At 37.3% G+C, this 19,497-nt stretch overlaps 1 protein-coding gene across 4 annotated transcripts in view; it reads right to left on the reverse strand.

The window, feature by feature from the left end:
- Positions 1-3,942: 3,942 nt before the first annotated feature.
- LOC107681054 (splicing regulatory glutamine/lysine-rich protein 1-like) overlaps positions 3,943-19,497 on the reverse strand; it is a 28,848-nt gene continuing 13,293 nt past the window's right edge. For 2 of the 4 annotated variants that reach the window (XM_016477201.1, XM_016477203.1), the window contains exons 3-12: positions 18,879-18,994; positions 17,714-17,878; positions 17,234-17,412; positions 16,939-17,069; positions 16,737-16,842; positions 15,891-16,001; positions 15,665-15,796; positions 6,666-6,740; positions 6,465-6,579; positions 3,943-4,513 (exon numbers count right to left, since the gene is read on the reverse strand). In XM_016477201.1, the coding sequence (XP_016332687.1) occupies positions 4,358-4,513; positions 6,465-6,579; positions 6,666-6,740; positions 15,665-15,796; positions 15,891-16,001; positions 16,737-16,842; positions 16,939-17,069; positions 17,234-17,412; positions 17,714-17,878; positions 18,879-18,994 (1,286 nt within the window). In that variant the 3' untranslated portion in view covers positions 3,943-4,357. Of the gene's footprint in view, positions 4,514-6,464; positions 6,580-6,665; positions 6,741-15,664; positions 15,797-15,890; positions 16,002-16,736; positions 16,843-16,938; positions 17,070-17,233; positions 17,413-17,713; positions 17,879-18,878; positions 18,995-19,311; positions 19,443-19,497 lie in introns of all 4 variants that reach the window. The other 2 variants (XM_016477204.1, XM_016477202.1) reach the window with 2 other exon arrangements.

The following is a 19,497-nucleotide window of genomic DNA, read 5'->3' on the forward strand; positions in this document are numbered from 1 at the left end:
CTAAAATCTTATGAGATTTAGTCGACTAAAACTAGACTAAAACTAAAAACAATTCAGATGACTAAAATATGACTAAAACTAAATGGCATTTTAGTTTTATGTCTAAAACTAAATCAAAATTTGCTGTCAAAATTAACACTGATACACACACATATATATACATACATATCAGTGGCGTGCGGTGGTGTTTTAAAATGAGGAGGCAGTTTTATATATAAATATATATATATAAACATAAGGACTATTGCACAAAATTAGGGACTTGAAACTTGTCCTGTGCTAATGCTCTGAATAACTTCAAAAATAAGATGGCGAGTTGTACGTGTGCAAGCACCAATCAATTACACAATATGAAAAACACTGCAGTCGATAAGCTGGAAGTATAACTCTTTAATGTAAATTTTATGTTAGGGAAAATCTTTAATATACGTATGTCTATAAACAGATGCACAAAATCACACAAACCAATATCATTAAGAAGTTACTTCTTATTCATATTAGTTCTGTTGCTAACAAGTACTGTATATAATTATATATACCCACTTACAAAATTAGACTGAACAAAAAAAAGACTGTATATATAAAAAAAATAATAATATTCAGAAGCTTAAATTGTACTTATTCTGAAGGAGACAGTAGTCACTGTAACATTGCTGTGCTCATCCATCAGTAAAGGCTTCTTAGAAAACCTATTAAACATCTGAATATATGCCACACAACAATACTTTGTATGAAGAGATTACTGTAGGACTGTATACACTGGTTCAAACAAAATACTGTTAAAAAATAAGGATAAAACTATGCATTTTACACAAGCTTTCCTATAATACTAGATAAATAACTCTTTTGACTTGATTTACATTGTCATTAAATATTTTGTTGCCACAAACTGTCTGGGCACTTTTAACCTGCACTGTGTTCCAACACAGTTCACCTGGGGTCCGTTCTTCGTACCTCGCTTAATAGATCTGAGATGATTTGAAAGATTCCAGATCTAGTACTCGTGATAACTGATCTCTGGCTAATTTGGTTCTTCAAACGAATTTGATTAAAATATCTGGATTAAGTTGTCTAAAATTAGTGTTCCCCGAAAAGGGCAGATATATCAATACTCGAGACCACGATCAGCAATGCAGCGATTGGCTGGCGGCAAGACAGCAACGTAATGACATCATATAATTAAAAAAGACACATGATGAAAAAATTTGACAAATTTCTGGAAACTGCCAAGCGAACAAAACTACATAAATGTAATAATAGATAAATTAAATGTGCACTGCTTTTATTTTATACATAATTCCCAATTATTTATATTCATGATTTCTAGTATTTGTACAGGCTTTATATTTTTATTTCAGTGTTGTAATTAGCAATTTATTTAATTTTATCTTTGAAGCATATTTGTTACGAGACAGCGTTAATTAAAGTTTCTTAAAAAAATAAATAAAATAATAAAAATAAAAGTGACATGTGGCCAAGTATGGTGACTCTGCATTTATCCCATCTAAATTGCACACGCACAGCAGTGAACACACACACACCGTGAACACACACTCGGAGCAGTGGGCAACCATTTATGCTGCGGCGCCCGGGGAGCAGTTGGGGGTTCGGTGCCTTGCTCAAGGGCACCTCAGTCATGGTATTGAAGGTGGAAGAGAGCGCTGTACATTCACTCCTCCCACCTACAATCCCTGCCGGTACGAGACTCGAACCCACAACCTTTGGGTTACGAGTCCGACTCGGCCAAGGGTCAAGATCATGTTATCTGCATCTCCTGCGCTCCATCAAGCCACTCCCATAATAGCTGTCACCACTCAAATTAATGCACGCTCAGATTAACTGTATAGCAATGTGTAAGACTCCAACACAATATTAAAGAAATTATTTCATCACGAATACATTTTTCAAAGAGTAAACCTGGCTGTGTCTATAGTGTTATAGATGATGACTACACAACATAATATTTTTTGAATATTTAAATTATGAATATTGTAAATTACTGTCCCTGGATCAGTAGGGTACTCTTCTAATAAAGTAGCAGTGGCTGGGACAGATTTTAAGTATCAGTTCTGCTTACAAAGATGCGATCTAATCCTGTTTACATGAACTAAGCCTGCTCCCGAGCAGGTTTAAGCTTAGGGACCTGTTGCTATGACAGCAACTCCGGGATGAGTTTCATGCCAAACCGTCAACAATCAAATCCAGCTAACTGAGTTAGCGACGTACGAAGAACGGTGCCCTGGAGTGTTATAATACACATGTACTAAATGTATTTTTGTTTTTTAACAAAAAAGTCTCAGTAAATAGAAATGATGGAAAAGACCAGGTAGAGTGGGTGAATCTCAAGGTACCCCAAAATCAATTTCTGGCATTATTTTCATCACAATTAAGCAACTCCTTTTCCACTTTACTGTGAATAAGTAAAATTAAAGGGGTCATATGATGCAATTTCAAGTTTTCCTTTCTCTTTGGAGTGTTACAAGCTGTTCGTGAATGGATAAGATCCCTAAAGTTGCAAAGACTAAAGTCTCAAACCCAAAGACATATTCTTTATAAAAGTTAAGGCTCATCCGCGCCCTCCTAAAACACCTTGTTTAAACACGCCCCCACATGTCTACGTCACTGTGTGGAAAGATTTGCATAACACCACCCAAATGTTCACGCAAAGAAATAAGGCGTAACTTTGATTCTCGCTGTAGTATTGTTACCGCCACCGCCATGGCATGGAGACGCTGTGTGTTTGGTTGTGAAAGCGAAACTACTTTGGTCTTCCAAAAGAGCACACAACTATAAATCAGTGGTTATAGGCACAATATATAATTTTCACCGCTAGAGGGCGTGTATTCAAAATAAACAATTAGACAAATGCATAGTTTGATGACGCCGTGACTAAGTGTGGAATCATGGGAGTTGTCGTCTTCATCCCCACAGCCGATGCAATCCAATGGGACTCGGGCAGAAATCATGTTCATGGATGAGCTAATGATTTAATAACGTAGTAGAATGAAGCAGGGTGAGGCTGAAAGCCGTCGAAGTGAAACGATATTTTAATAAAAAAATCGTACATATTGTGCCTTTAAGTTGTATTTACAACACTGTTCGAGAACAGTTCAAACAAAATATTCAGATGTGTGCAGCGCATTTTACGGAGGACAAGGACTGTTTCCTCGGAGAGTAGCCTACAATGCCGGTGTTCCAGTGAATTCAGTTCCCGTTTCCCCTTCGGCGCGCATGCTGACCACAGTCTATGATGCTGACAAATAATGCCGACTCACATCCCGTAAGTACGTTTTCATATTTAAAGGATTTGCCACTGATGATTCAAACGCGAGTTTTGAGCAGTCTCGTTTATAGTGGGTTTTATTGGTTTTGTCTCGTCGCATCACAGTATGGTAAGGGGCGTAACATTTCCGTCACACGCTTGAGGTATTCGGCCAATCAAAACGCACTGGATAGCTGGCCAATCAGAGCACACCTCGCTTTTCAGACCGATGAGCTTTGTAAAAATCGACGCGTTTCAGAAAGGTGGGTCATGGAGAAACAATATTGTACAGTATGTGGAAAATAATGTTTTTTTGAACCTTAAACCGCATAAACACATTTCATTACACCAAATACACAAAATAATGTTATTTTTAGCAACGTGCGTTTCAGAAAGGTGGGTCATGGAGAAACAATATTGTACAGTATGTGGAAAATAATGTTTTTTTGAACCTTAAACCGCATAAACACATTTCATTACACCAAATAATGTTCTTTTTTAATCAACGTCATATGACCCCTTTAAATTAAATTCAAAAAAAGTCCAGGCAGGATGTTTTTATATTATAGCAATTAGAGTTAAGAAAATGTACTTAAATGTAAAAAAAAATCAAAAACATCTTAAAATATGCATTATCGTCTTTATGCAAAATATGTTATTTAGAATTTGGGATTTAGAAATTTTTTTTAGATTCACACTAATAATGGCTTGTTTTAGTAAGATGGACCGAAAAGAGAAACAAAATAGCATAAAACAACATCTTCCCACAAGAATGTAAACACAAAGTTACATGCAAAAGACAACAAATGCAAAACTGATTAAAAAAGTGACCTCAACAAAAGCACCTTCATTCAGTATACCGCATCTCTCAGCACAATAAAGATCTATCCAAAACTTTACATTTTTATCCATATGAATATCATATGACAGGTAGCGTATTCACAGCAGTAGAAAATGTTTTCAGAAGCCTACAATCACACAGCAATGGACACAAGAGAAAGCACTTCAACAGGAGTGACAGGTGTTACAGTATCATACATGATGCTGTGCTCTCCAGACAGCATCACTGTTCTTGGCATTATTGGTACACGTGAATCACTCAGCTGCAGAGAGATCATCCTCCTCGGCGTAAGTGCTCCTATAGCTGCCGTTGAGATGAGCTTGAGGAGATCGGTCGTCACTACCCACAGAACCCGACCCATCCATGTCACTGTCATACTCGTGGTCCGCCGGCTCGTAGCCCCTCACCATCTGAAAAAAATTCAACCGTGAGTCAGGAAAAGACACACAAGAGGAAATCTGACTGAAAGCATCCCATGTCCCCAACACTTAGGCCAGAGTTGAAATAAAGGTTGCGCAATGACAAGGCATCTAGACATTTGTCTGAATATAAACATAACCACAAATCCATTACATGAGTAACAAGCTGAAGTAATCAAACACCAAATTTGTTTTGCCGGTAACAGAGAGGAGGTTTGCTGAATTGCACATATGAAGAACCAATTATATTTCAGCAAAATGTGTTCTTTTTGTCGGAGGAATTCTCTGCGATTGGTATGAGGTCCTCCCAGCCTTGATTAAAGCATATTCAAAGACACTGTCTGGAGTCTGTCTGGTTTCTGCTGCGCAACAGGTTAGTGGAACACTAAAGATCTTAGTCCTGAGTGATTGTGTTCAAAGTGATAGTGTCGTCGCCAGTAAACACGCTATAGTATAAACTTTGTAAATGTTGACGCTTTGGGTGTCGCCAGTAGACACCCACAGGTAAACTTAGGTCAGGTGCATAGGGGAATTTCTACAACAAAGCATTAAAATGATCAAAAGTGACAGGAAAGACATTTAGAATGTTACAAAAGATTTCTATTTCACCTAAATGCTATCTTTTCTATTCATCAAAAAATCCTGTAAAAAGTAGCATGGGTTCCACAAAATTATTAAGTAGCAGATCTTTTCAACATTGCTAATAAGCATATTAGAATAACTTCTGAAGGATCATGTGACACTGAAGTGAATACTGGTGTAATGGCTGCTGAAAATTCAGCTTTGCCATCACAGGAATATATTACATTTTCAAATAGAAAACTGTAATAATATTTCACAATATTACTGTTTTACCTACTAACATTATTGTATTTTTGATCAATTAAATGTAGCTCTTTCAAAAACATTAACAAAAATGTTACTGATCAAACTAAATAAAAGAAATCTTACCCTAAAGTTTTGAATATATATTATAATATCGTTCAGTACTTTATCAAACCATAATTTATTAAATTTCTTGCATTTTAAGTCCATTACTGGCCAATGCAAATGATTCATGTGATAAATCATATTTGTGACCCTGGACCACAAAACCAGTCATAAGGGTCAATTTATCGAAATTGAGATTTATACATCATCTGAAAGCTGAATAAATACGCTTTTTAGTGATGTATGGTTTGTTATGATAGGACAATATTTGGCCGAGATACAACTATTTGAAATCTGAGGGTGAAAAAAAAATCAAAATATTGAGAAAATCGCCTTTAAAGTTGTCCAATTGAAGTTCTTAGTAATGCATATTACTAATCAAAAATTAAGTTTTAATATATTTACAGCAGGAAAGCAGGAAGCATATATTTACAGCAGGAAGCAGCACTCTGAGATACAGCTGAGCTACATGTTGTGCAAATTATTTAAACTAAACACGCACAGTGAGCTCTTTGAGATGCATGGGGAGAAATGAGTACCTCAATATGAGCATTAGAGGTATACAGTAGAGTTTCCATTTATCACTTCAGCATTCAAATATAATAGCAATACAATGGAAACTGGTTGTTAATCCAGCAAGCTGAATACATAAGAAATTGACATTAGTCAGAAGAAGACATATTGACACTAGCTGTTCTCCCATAACTAAACGCACAATCTGATTAGCACCACACTGCTCTAACCATCAGTCCACACGCCTCCAGAGATTAGCTGTACCTGGTAATGGCGTAGTTTCATGAAAACCACAATATGAATAAAGTGACTGCACTTACATGACGCTATTAACATTATAAGTCACCGAGTATTTGTGTTGGTGTTCATTTACGTAACCTCAAACCAAAATTACTGCACCAAATCACCAATACAAATTCATTTTGCGTGTGTTTCATAAATGAAACTGAATGTGTAAAATATAAATGAGATGTGTGTTTGAAATATAAATTGGACAAACCAGTGATGGTTTAGATTTATGTTCATAATCCCTGCTTTTCCTCCTGGACATTGAGCTCTCTGTCCTTTCCCTGCTACTGTCCCGTCCTTTATCCCTTTTTTTATCTTTCTTGCCTCTGAAAATATACAGAAGAGATTAAGATTTTAATAATGAGTCTGATCAAACAATAATGTCAGACACAAATTGTCTCGCACAGTAAACCTTTTAGACGGCGATGGTGACGGGGCTCTCCTCCTTGGTGACCTGGATCGAGAGCTGTTTCTTTTCTTATGGCCTCTGTGAAATAAAGGGAAAAATTATCTTTATCTAAACACACAAGCTAACTTCTAAAAAACCTAGTGCTGTCAAAATTAGCGTTAACGCAGGTGATTACTTTTTCCAGTTTAATAACGTTAAAAATATTTAACGAGGTTTACGCAGGGGTGGCGCTTGAGTTGGCCACCCCACTCACAACTGCTGCTTCTGTCTCTTTTTTCTTGACAAGAATTGCATTTATTTAGACGCAGAAAGTCTTTATGAACACATCAAACAGGAGATTTTTCAGACACGCACTCCACTTCACCTCAGTGCCAGGAGCTAGTCAAACGAGCACGGAAACGGTACAAGTGACGAGGAGATTCAATAGAACAACAGTGAACTGCAGCCAGATGAGATGTTGTCAGGCCATATGTCAGTAAAAACAAATTTTCCTGTACTGTTAGCCGTTATATATTTCATATTAAAGCGTGAATGAAACTACAAGCATGTGTGTCAGATCCTAAATATGACATTTATTATAATGGGTTTATGCGAAGATTGTTTTAAGTTCACTTAAATTAGAAGTTATTTTTTTAAGTCTTGTAAATGTTAAAATTAATAGCTCTTAGTAATACTGTAATGTTGAATGGCTATAGTCAATGGTGAAATATTAGGAAAAAAAACTTCATAGAGACATTAGTAGTATTGGTATCAGTGATACTTACCTTAAAGGTGCAATATGTAAGATTTTTTTATTAAAATATCCAAAAACCACTAGAACAGTGTTATATATTTTGCTGACTTGTGTACTTACATTATCCCAAATGTTTCGAAGAATGTTTAAATCCAGAGAAATAAGCAATTTTAACCCGTGTCTATAGTGTCATTGTGTCGCCTGCCAATGACGTCATACACCCTTGATTTCCCTTGAAACACCAAAGACGTTTTAATATGTTGTGCGTTTTATCAGACAGGTGACGACCGCACAGAGTAGCATTATAACAGAACTTTCAAACGTATCTAGTATGATAAAACAGCGCTGCTTTACCCCACATACGCTCGACTGGAAGAAGCGGAAGTGCTAAAGTGTGGCATAATAAAAGCTCTGCTGCTTTCGAGCCATGTGTCACTCTCGTCTCTCATTAGTAATTGCTTCAGCGGCCTCGTTTCGCTTCGATGGCTTTCCGCCTCACTCTGCTTCATACTACGATGTTAATAAATCTTTAATACATTAGCTCATCCATGAACATGAATGGCTCGCCACACTGACATCATGACTACAATAGGGCTGTCAAATTTTTCTTTTCGAATTTCGAATATTCGTAGAATTAAAAAAAAAAATCCACATTTGAATGCAAAAATGTTGCATTTGAATTAAAGGTCTGCGTCAGCCGTCAGGCAGCCTTATCAGTGGCGCACGAGATGCGATGACGATGTATGTGTCATTGATTGCATTTGCAATGCTTTTGTTAGCCTATCCAGTTGAACCCACTAGATGCGGCGCTGCTACGTTGTTCATTCAATATATTGCGGAAAACGAGAGCATCAGTGTGGAGAAGGTGTTGTTTACGTCAAAACTGAAACCAAGCCGTTCATACAGAACGCATATTTATCACATTTTCTAGAGGGACATCTATTAGCGTTGCACTCGCGTCTCGCAGAGAGCGGCATGTTTAGAAAGCCATGTAAAATTAATGCAAGTTCAACTTTTAAAAAAACATGTCTAAAGACGTTATGGTGGTTTTTCCCCATCCCACTGTATCTCATGTTTTTAAATGAAGAAAGCAGCATACTCTTTGTGATTGGTTTTCGGTCCTTTGTATTAAACTGTACATACATGCATGGTGCTGTTTTTTTTTCTAATTGTTTAAGCAACTTTATTCATTATATATGGTTTATAAACATTATTTTAAACATTATGCACTTTTTTTCAAAGATAGTCGTGTTATTTTATTACGCTTTGAAGAAACGTGCATAATATTTTGCTCGATGCGCCCTCTTGTGGCCTCAGGAGAGAAGCCAAAAGCTTTTTTTCCCCCTAACTGAAATTATGCCTTTTAAATTTGAATATAATTCGAATTTTGATAATATTTAAGTAGAAAATTCGAATTTAGTTCTTCAGTAATTTTGACAGCCCTACATCAAACTACTCCTTTGTTTCTTTGTTTGTTTTGAATACGCGCCCTCTAGCGGTGAAAACTTACATATTGTACCTTTAAGTCATAAAAAAAGATGCCATTAAACAAATATTATAAAACGGTTAGTTCCATTCCTCGATTCTGATTGGTCAGCAGCTGTTTTATTCATGATACAGCACGGCTATATAGACCGAGCGCATTTAGGTCACGCCCACACCGGGGGGTGTCACAATAAAGCAATGCCTAAAAGCTGCTATGTGACAAGGTGTACAGTAAACAAGCTAAAAAAAAAACAGAACTACGTTTTTATAAGCTGTCGACCCCCCAAAAAACTAGCTTTTGGGACACAAATAGTTGTAAATGTCAGGGTATTTCACGTTGGGCCGTTCAGTTGGATCATAACTCAAACAAAAGGAAGGTTAGGAAAAGGGGCACTGACATAGACCAATAAAATTTCTTAATATATCTCCTCTCAGATTCACATAGGGTGGTGAAATAATCCTTTCACATACCTCGCCGATTACATTTCCCTCCAGTGGACGTAGGTCTCAGAGTAATATGACACGTTGCGCTCTTTTAGTTCTGGGTTTTTTACTGTACACCGTGTCACATAGCAGCTTTTAGGCATTGCTCTGTTTTTTGTTATAAGTCAGAAATTACAAGGAGGCAGCTTCTCGCAATACAAAGTCAATGGAGAGCATTGGATTGTTTTCCCCCCCGGTGGGCGTGATTTTCAGATTATGATGCGTGTCGCTCTGTCTTTATGACCGCTTCACCCAACGGTTCTGTGTATCACTGAGCAACACCCTTAAGCAGCCCCCTTAACAACATGAACAACCAATAATATAGCATTAAAACTGTTCCGTGTATTATGTATTTCGGCAGAATTAACTGTTTGCTATTTATTTAATGAAGTATGAGTGACCCCTGCTGGTGTTATGTTGCATCTTTATCTTTAATTTTGAGACCCCGCCCTTCCTCTGTCTAATAAACGCTTCTCATGCGGAGATGTGTTGATGTGTGTGTGCGTCTGTATGGAAGCCTACAGTTTCTGAAGTGAGGAGGGTATATTACGGTTTTCTGTTTCAGGTATGATTCTGTAGTTTTGTCCATATAGCCATCAGTTTACACTGTAATGACGCTTGCAAACTTGCACTGTGCCACGAATCGGTCTGTTTTAAAACTAAAAGACAAAAACAGACCTTTTCTCATGCTGAGAGATAAGCAGATGTATGCGTGTAAGAAAATATGATATATGGTGTTATAAAAAATAAATGACACAGCGGATAAGAAGAGTTCCTATTCTCTGTTTTTATTTAAGCTCCATTAGATAGGGTGACCATACATCCTCTTTTTCCTGGACATGTCATCTTTTAGGACCTAAAAAAATGCGTCCGGCCGGGATTTCTAAATCGCCCAAAATGTCCGGGATTTGGCTTTTGCTTTCTACAGTCGCCATTCATCGTGTGTGTTTTTGTATTAGAGCTCTGCGAGGGACTGTTTTCTTAATCCCGCTGAATTTCTGATCATTATCAGGGCTCCATCAAACATTCTAACATCGAATATAATTTTTGCGCATCAGGGAGCCGCTATCAATATGCGGAGTATTTAAATCTCTTTTGAATGAGCGCTCGCTGTTCACTTTCACTTTCGATTTTGCGATCACACGCGCTCTTTGTAAAGGAAGATCAGATATTTGTCAATGAGCTCAGGATCTGTTGAGCAGCAAATCCTCCAGCATGGTCTGTCAGCAATCTCTCCTCTCAACCCGTGATCAGTGAAACCTGACTCCTGCAGCTCGTGTTGGGATGCAGTGTTGTTAAGTCCGTGTTTTTTTCCCATGGAATTTGGCTACTTTTAAACTGTTGCCATGGATTAATTTATCCCGTGGGTTAAAGGTTTGAAATGTGGCAAAAATTACATTTGACTGAAATGCTTGTATTGAAACATTTTGCATTCTACCCAGGGCCGTCACTAGTGGGGTGAAAGGTGGTGACGATTATTGGGGCCCATGGCTGTCGGTGTCCTTAATGTTAATCCAAGAAAATCACTCACTGCTCTTGACTGAATAAATGTTTAGTTTTTACAAGAACTAATCTATATTTAATTTATACAGTGAAGACTATGCAGTGCTATTTTACATTTGATTATTCGGTTTCTGTACCTGAATACCTACAAACTTGGAAAAACCTAAACATTGTTTAATTTCTTTATCTGTTCTATTTATTTGTGCTTTTTACATGATTTCAAACAGGGCCCATGGGTACAACCTGCACCGGGGCCCCGCAAAACCCCAGCTATGGCCCTGATTCTACCTATGATAAAACTGTGCTGGATGTTAAGTTTTGTGAAGGAGGGCCACTGGTAGGAAGCTTTTTAGCTGTGTTTATGATCAATATGCATAACAGTGACTGTAAAATATGTACTTTAGGTATGAAAATGACATTTTGAGTTTTGATATTTGGGATTGCGCTACTTCGGCATTACTTTAACCACCAAACAACCACACCCCAGCCCCCCGCCACTGGGTGCCACTGTCCTCTTTTTGGAAAACTAAAATATGGTCACCCTACATTAGATGAGGCATGTTTCGGAACATTCTCTTGCCGTTTACTATTGCTGTCAGGAACTATTTTTTAGCAGAAGGACAGCATTTAACGAACTTGCTTCAAAAAAGTAAAATTTCAATACATATATTTTTGGTTTTAAATGGGTCATATGATGCGATTTCAATTTTTCCTTTCTCTTTGAAGTGTTACAAGCTCTTGGTGCATAAAGAAGATCTGTAAAACTGCAAAGACTAAAGTCTCAAATCCAAAGAGATATTCTTTATAAAAGTTAAGAGTCAACCACGCCTACCTAAACCGGCTCGTTCTAACACGCCCCCACATACGTCATGATGTAGGAAGATTTGCATAATGCCGCCCAAATGTTCACGCAAAGAAAGAAGGCATAACTTTAAATGGGTTTTAATGTTTTTAAAGTGTCGCGGAGTGTCGCTCCGGCCGGGACACGGCATCACAATACGGTAAGTGGTGTAACATTTCTGTCATACTCTTGAGGTATTCGGCCAATCACAACGCACTGGAAAGCTGGCCAATCACAGCACACCTCGCTTTTCAAACCGATGAGCTTTGTAAAAATCGACGCGTTTCAGAAAGGCGGGGCATAGAGGAGAAACAATAATGTACAGTATGTGGAAAAGAATGTGTTTTTTGAACCTTAAACCGCATAAACACATTTCATTACACCAAATACACAAAATAATGTTCTTTTTAGCAACATCACTCCACTCGTACCTTATTGCTTACTTAACACTCATCTGAACCTATAATAAAAGTGTCCTAATTTGTGTCCTAAAAATGACACACATTTTTTTTTTTGGTCCAGAAAGCTTATATTGGTCTATTTTTATAATTTTTTTCCCAAATTTTTTTGGGTGATTTTTATTTTATTCACATAAATTCTGGATATTTTTTTGAAAATGAGCATATTTTTACTCATTTTTTCACCAATAAAAAAAAAATCAAAGAAAGACACAATTTCTGCATATGTATACTTTAAAGGGGTCATATGATGCGATTTCAAGTTTTCCTTTCTCTTTGGAGTGTTACAAGCTGTTCGTGAATGGATAAGATCCCTGAAGTTGCAAAGACTAAAGTCTCAAAACCAAAGAGATATTCTTTATCAAAGTTAAGACTCTGCCACACCCCCCTAAAACGGCTCGTTCTAACACGCCCCCACATATCTAGGTCACTATGTGGGAATATTTGCATAATGCCACCCAAATGTGCACACAAAGAAAGAAGGTGTGGTTTCAGTAACCGCAGTTAGTGTTGAAGCAACCATGTCAGGGAGACGCTGTGTTTCTAGGCGAAAGCAAAAGCACTTTATTTGGCCTTCCGAAAGTAGATGCATTTAGGAATCTTTAAGATCACTTACAACAGAACAGCAATGCATTTTATGGACGACCGTTTCATGAACCTAGGAGAGGAGGTAATTCTGACTTTGCTATGACAATCTGGCGCTTCTGAATCAGCAACTGTAAGTATGTTTTGTTACTAGTTTAAGTATTTGCTATTGACTTTTAAAATACGGAGTTTTGTGCATCGAACTGATGGTAAAACTAATGACATTATTTACTGTCTTTACATTTATTTTGAAAGATGAAGCTCATGATCCACCAGGACTTAGGTCACTGAGTGTCTCTGATGCCATCTGTTGGGGAAAAATGACATAAAATTGCATTTCATGATTACAGCCACTAGAGGGGCCTATAGAATCCTATTAAATTCTTAAATGAGCCAAACAAGTAAAATCTTTACAACTACACCAACTTGAGGCTTCATTAAGCTTTCAGATATACATCAAAACATAAAAACTACATTTCGGGAAAAAAAATGAAATTGATACTGAATTTTAATCCAAACATATGCATATTCATACAGTATGATAAATATGTAATAAATATAAAAGATAAATTTAAGAATATAAATATGATATAAACTCATTAGCCACTTTTCCACTGTCGGGCCAGTGCGAGCCAGTGCTTTAAATGGGCCAGGCGGGGCTAATAGCCTCGGACCTGTAGCACTGAGGCCAAAAACCTAACCCACGCCTCTCAGGAACAACATCATGCAACCCCATCATTTCACCAACAAAGAGAAGATTTATCAGAAAACTAATAAGAAATAAGTCACTGGAACTAGCGCGATCACAAAGCGAACATGATGAAAGTGGCCATTTGTTTGCATGTTTTGTTAAAGATTTAAATCCAAAAGCATTGATGTTTTACAATAATAAGTGATACATTGATCATAATGAATTAATTTATCAGGATTGAAAATTAGTCACACAGAAATAAAGCGGTATGAACATAGCCTACCTACTTATTCAGTCGAGTCCGTTTGTTTATTTGTAGTCACAGTATATACACATCACATTTAGAAAGAATGATAATTTCTATGTTTTTATAAAAGCTCCCTAACAAAAACCATTATTATATTTTTATGACATGCGGAGCTAAACTCTGGAGACGAGACTTATGACAGATAAAATGTTACTAAATAAATACACAATAAGAAGCTGACGTCTGATTTCTTCAAGCAGTCGTATTTACCATGTTTACTATGGTAACATTAATGGCTAGCGTGCATAGTCTTTTGCATCGCTTATAAATATTTCTGCCTTGTATGGTGATCATAATCCACATCGGATCAAGTTATTTCAAACACTCGCTGCTGTCTGAAAGTGAGTTTTGAGCTCAAGTTATTTTAAAAGTCTTTAATGCTGATGTTATAGCTGTTAACTTTATGAAATGATCCGCGGCGCTGACGCGGAGAAACTCCGCCTTTTTCTTCATAACCACTCCTCTAGCCCCAGCTGGCCCGCTTTGGCCCAAGGTTTTCGTCGGGCCAAAAAACCTGGGCCGTTGGCCCAGAGGAAGCACCAACGAGGCACGATCAAGCCCCGGAAGTGACAGTGGAAACGCGACTGGCCCTGGCACGCACTAGCACGCCCGCTTTTGGCCCGACAGTGGAAACACGGCTATTGGTCTCCACCTCATCACTGAAATTTAACTGTTAAGTAAAAAAAAATTCTAAATGACAGTCATTACCCAGCAGAAACATCATACATGCTATAATGTGTTTCAATGGGAGTGTGTGTGCCGTGTGTGTGTGTGCCTGTATGTGGGGGTATGCGAGTTTTTTGTGCATTGGGGACATTCTGCAGTCTCAGCCCTTCGTTTGGGTATGCATCTTTTCTGGATTGTGTCAGATTTTTTATAGTAAAAAAAATCAAATAAATAAAAAAAAATGCTGTTTTTTTTTTCGGACATACCATTCATTCCTATGGCCGGGTCAAAATGATCCACAAGGGACTCTTTTGTTACTTTTTTTTTTTACACCCACATAGAATCCTCGAATCGACTCAAATTTTTTTGTGTGTTCCATGCTCAAGTGTGACAAAATTAAATTGAAAAAATCCGCAGTTTTTTCGTCAATTCCATTCTTGTCCAGTGGCGGGTCAAAATGACCCGCGAGGGACACTTTTGATACTTTTTATATAACACCCACTTAAACTGCTCGAACTCACTCGATTTTTTTTCCCGTGTATTCCCAGTTCAAGTGTGACAAAAGTCACAAAGTTTCATACCATAACGATCAACGCTCGATATTTAAAAAATCTTTAAAAATGAGTTTCGGATCAAAATGACCCGAGGCACGGATAAATATACTGTCTATAAAACTATACTTTATGTTGTTTCTACATTAATTTGAAGATTGAATGTGAAATTATTGCAATTTAAAAGTATATTTAAAAACTTTAATGTTAGGCACGATTAATCTCAGAAAAAATGTGCGATTAATTAGTTCATTTTTTTGAATCGATTGATAGCACTAATAATAATATAATATATAATGAAAATAAATAAATAAACACTATTGCACTTTACTTTAGAATCTAGAAAAAAAAAAAAAAAAAACAAGTACCTTTTCCCCAGTAAAAATGATCCTTCCAACTAAATGTATACATTGATATAAAATCGTATTATAAGACTCATTTTTACAGAATATCTTGGAAAAGCACTAAGGGTGGCCACTCAAAGGGTGGAGGGGGGGAAGAGAGAGAATAAGCAGCTATCTCTTTTTACTGATACTGTAAAAGTGTTTTTTTCTTATTTCATTAATTGAAATAAAATGTTTAATTGTTAAACATCACTAAATGATTGTTTTATTTCTATATTCTTCTTTTTTGCATAGTAGGTGATATTTTGAGCATGCAAACTTTGTTTCAGGTTTAATACGGACACTTTCTTCTGACCTGCTTATGCTGTGGGAACATCTAGAGCCACTGAAGCCTTTAGGAGGTGTCCTTCCCTTTTTGTCCCATGGCCTCTTTTCTTCCCAGTCATTTTCCTTCCTTACTTTGCCATCCTTGTCCTTCCTTTGGTCCCTGTGTATAAGAAACAACACTGGTCTAAAATGTCCTTTGTTGGACAAAAACAGAATACGAGTGTAAAGAGGCCGATATGGTGGTGCAGGTTAACCTAGAATAAGATCGACTTCGGCTGTGTTTCCTTTCTCGGGAATGTGAGCGCCTCTTATGGGACCCATGGGAGTCATTCACCTTCTGCCGTGATCTTTGGGACAGGCGTCCCCTTTAAACATCATTGAAAAATTTTCCATTACTACAGTGAACATTGCTAGATACTAACATTAAAAATAAAGTGGAATTTATGTCCGAGCATATCTAACAAGCAAAGCTCAGGTTGTTTAATACAGCGTATCTGCGGAAATCTTAAAATCAAATTTACAACTCTTTTTTTTTTTTTAAAGATCTGAACCAATAAAATGAATATTGTTTGTTGATACAGAAGAAACCCATACAATCTCAAAATAATTCAGATTCTTTTACTTAATTAAACAGGCTGGGGCACATTTTCAATGAGGACTTACAGTATATGTAAGTCGGGGTAACATGTTTTGATTCAACATGTATTGAAATTGGATTATGTACAAATTTATCAGTGCATCCAAATTAGAAGTTGGTGCAAAATGCCAATAATAAGAGAAAAATGTGCACAATATGGTTCTTTTAATAATAAACAAGCTGAAATACACCAGGACTCTTATATTGGAATGTCTATGCTTAACTACTTCCAGATGCTCATTCAAATTCACATGAAGGAAATAAAAATATAATTACATACATTGTTAGCAGCATGTTTGTTTTTATTAGTGCATCTTGTATAACTTCTGTAACTAATTACTTTTTCAAAAGGTTAGCTTGAGAGTACATTACCTGCTTAACAGTGAGTAGCCTGTAGCTTAGCAAGCTCTTAAGCTTGCATGAGTTAACATGGAAAGCATGTTTAAGGATGTGTGTAATTTACCTGTGCCTGGATCTGGATCGCATTCTTTGTGAGTGTGATGGGGAGCGAGAGTGAGATCTGGACCTTCTGGAACGTCTAGATCTACTGGATGAACGATTTTTATTTTCTGGAAGAAACAGTCAAAACTCTCATCAATTTAAAAAAAAAAAAAAAATTTCAAGAAAGCCTCACTGTTTGTGCGTGTCCAGGCTAGAGGACATACCTGGCTCGATAACAGCAGCAATGGTTGACTGAGCCTCTCTGACTTTCTTCATCACGTCCTCCAGTTCTTTGGCCGCAGCTTGAGGTGTGAGCTCTGGTGGCTTCACTATGGCATTATTGGAGTGGTTAATCCTAAAAAAGTTGATTAATAACTATTCAAATGCATAATGCTAGCACATAAAAAAGATAAAGACAAAAAAGGAGGCACTGAAAATCTTATATTCAAGAAAACTCGTAGATTATTGTGTGTATTTAAAGGGTTCAGAAGAGTCGTTTTCTCAAAAAAGAAGACTCACTTTAGTGGTCTGTCGCCAAACATGACTCCATTAAATGTAAGCGCTCGTGCCACCAATTCCTGATCAGCAAACTCCACAAAAGCAAAACGTGTAGGCTGGGTTTCATCTCCTGCCATTCTAACAAACTTAACATCTCCCACTTGCTTGAAGAACTTGAGGAGCTGCTCTGCTGTGGTGCTCTACAGGACATTGACAAAACAAGTACAATGTGTGTTTGAAAGACAAAAGCAAATATTGTGTCATTTTTGATGCCCACTTTAATTACATTCAGTTTTCTACGCATTTGTCATGTAGTGGCAATAACAATTATGTTAGGGCAACTTGGACCTTCATTCTTGAGCCTTCAATGACACCTTGATTATTTCAGCTTAATGCATACGGTTTTATAATGTACTACAAATACACTGAGCTGCAAATAGTATCTAACACTATCTGCACTTGCAAATAGCCTCCGAATGAATTCAATTCATTTTCACATACCTGTGAATTCAAATTGCCGACATACACCGTCCTCCTGATCTCATCAATTTTAGAGGGATCTACATTTCCCATGAGCGGAGGCTGTGAAGCAATTGCATTTAGAGCCGCCACAGATGTGTCCAAACTAGACTTCAGGACCCCCAGATTAGCTAAAGGAAGACCACGCTGTCGGCCAACAAATATAAGACTTTAGTGACAACTGGCAATTCGAAATAATACAGTAAATCTGTAGCATGCAGCTGATGATGTAGGTGACATTTTTTCATAATTCAGTAAAGGCTGGAATACACTACACAACGTTTACATTTGAAAATAATTTAAAACACTAGGGATGATACACTTGACGACTTTGAAAATGAAAAACTTGTCATCATATACTACCAGACTTTCAAGTCATTGCTGACCCAACAAATCATGCAGAAACACGCGGCTCATTATTAGGAGACATGCGAGACATAAAAATGATATGTGACCCAGGACCACAAAAACAGTCATAAGGGTCAGTTTTTTTAAATTGAGATTTGTACATCATCTGAATAAATAAGCTTTCCATTGATGTACGGTTTGTTAGGATAGGACAATATTTGTCCAAGAATATTTAGCCAACTATTTGAAAATCTGGAATCTGAGGGTGCAAAAAATCTAAATACAGAGAAAATCACCTTTAAAGTTGTCCAAATTAAGTCCTTAGCAATGCATATTACTAATAAAAAATTTAGTTTTGATATATTTACAGTAGAAAATTGACAAAATATTTTCATGGAACATGATCTTTACTTAATATCCTAATGATTTTTGGCATAAAAGAAAAATCGATAATTTTGACCCATGCAATGTATTGATGGCTACTGCTACAAATATAGGCCCTACCCGTGCTATATATGACTGGTTTTGTGGTCCAGGGTCACATACGTGTTCTAAAAAATATCAATTTAAACATTCTACGACTGGATGGAATCATAATCTAAAGCTAAAAACACATCTATTGCCCATCACACATTACGCGACTTTCTGTGAAAAGTGTCAACTTCAACTGCCCAAAATCTGCAAACTTGCTGCCTTTTACCAACTACCACTGGCTCCTCCAAACTGCAAATCTGGGCAAAAACCTGGGAAAAAGAAGTGTAGCGTATTCCAGCCTTAAGTTGCGAGATTGTGTTTTTACATTCTGTAGTGTAGTGGGGCTAGGAATGGGCAGAAGTCCTCCTCCGCTCATCAGGCTGGCCACTGGCGCGGCGGGGGCCAAAAGCGAGAGCGCCTTTGCCTCTTCAGGGATTTTTCCTGAATAACAAGAGCACCGGCATTAGAGAGGCCAATGGAGACATCTCCAGCTGCCTCACCTATGACCCAAGATTCAGACGAGGGTCTTCCAACAGCCTAGCGCTCTAACACCCACCCTAAGCATCTCCAACCCCGACCATGAACAATCTGAACTAGCATAGCTACTCTTTTTACTATCAACACAAGACATACTGTAAACAGGAAGACTTTTGCACAAAAACAGAGAAAAGAACATTGTGATTTGTTCTTTTCTCTCTTAAAAAAAAATCAGAACAGAACATGTAGAGAATGAGTTAACACTTTGTGGTATGGGTCACCTGTACTGGAAACATATTGGTCATGAACCATACGATATCAAGCATGGGCGCTTTTCTCCCTGGGGCGATCGTGTCGCAGTGTTGGAAAGGGTGTGCAACACAAGACAACCGTTCATGTTGGCTGCATCACACTAATAGCACATAGAACATCAGATACAGAAAAGAAGAACATTTTAAGTGTCTTTG

The sequence above is a fragment of the Sinocyclocheilus anshuiensis genome, unplaced genomic scaffold, assembly GCF_001515605.1.
Source record: "Sinocyclocheilus anshuiensis isolate Anshui unplaced genomic scaffold, SAMN03320099.WGS_v1.1 scaffold1736, whole genome shotgun sequence".
Lineage (NCBI taxonomy): Eukaryota > Metazoa > Chordata > Actinopteri > Cypriniformes > Cyprinidae > Sinocyclocheilus > Sinocyclocheilus anshuiensis.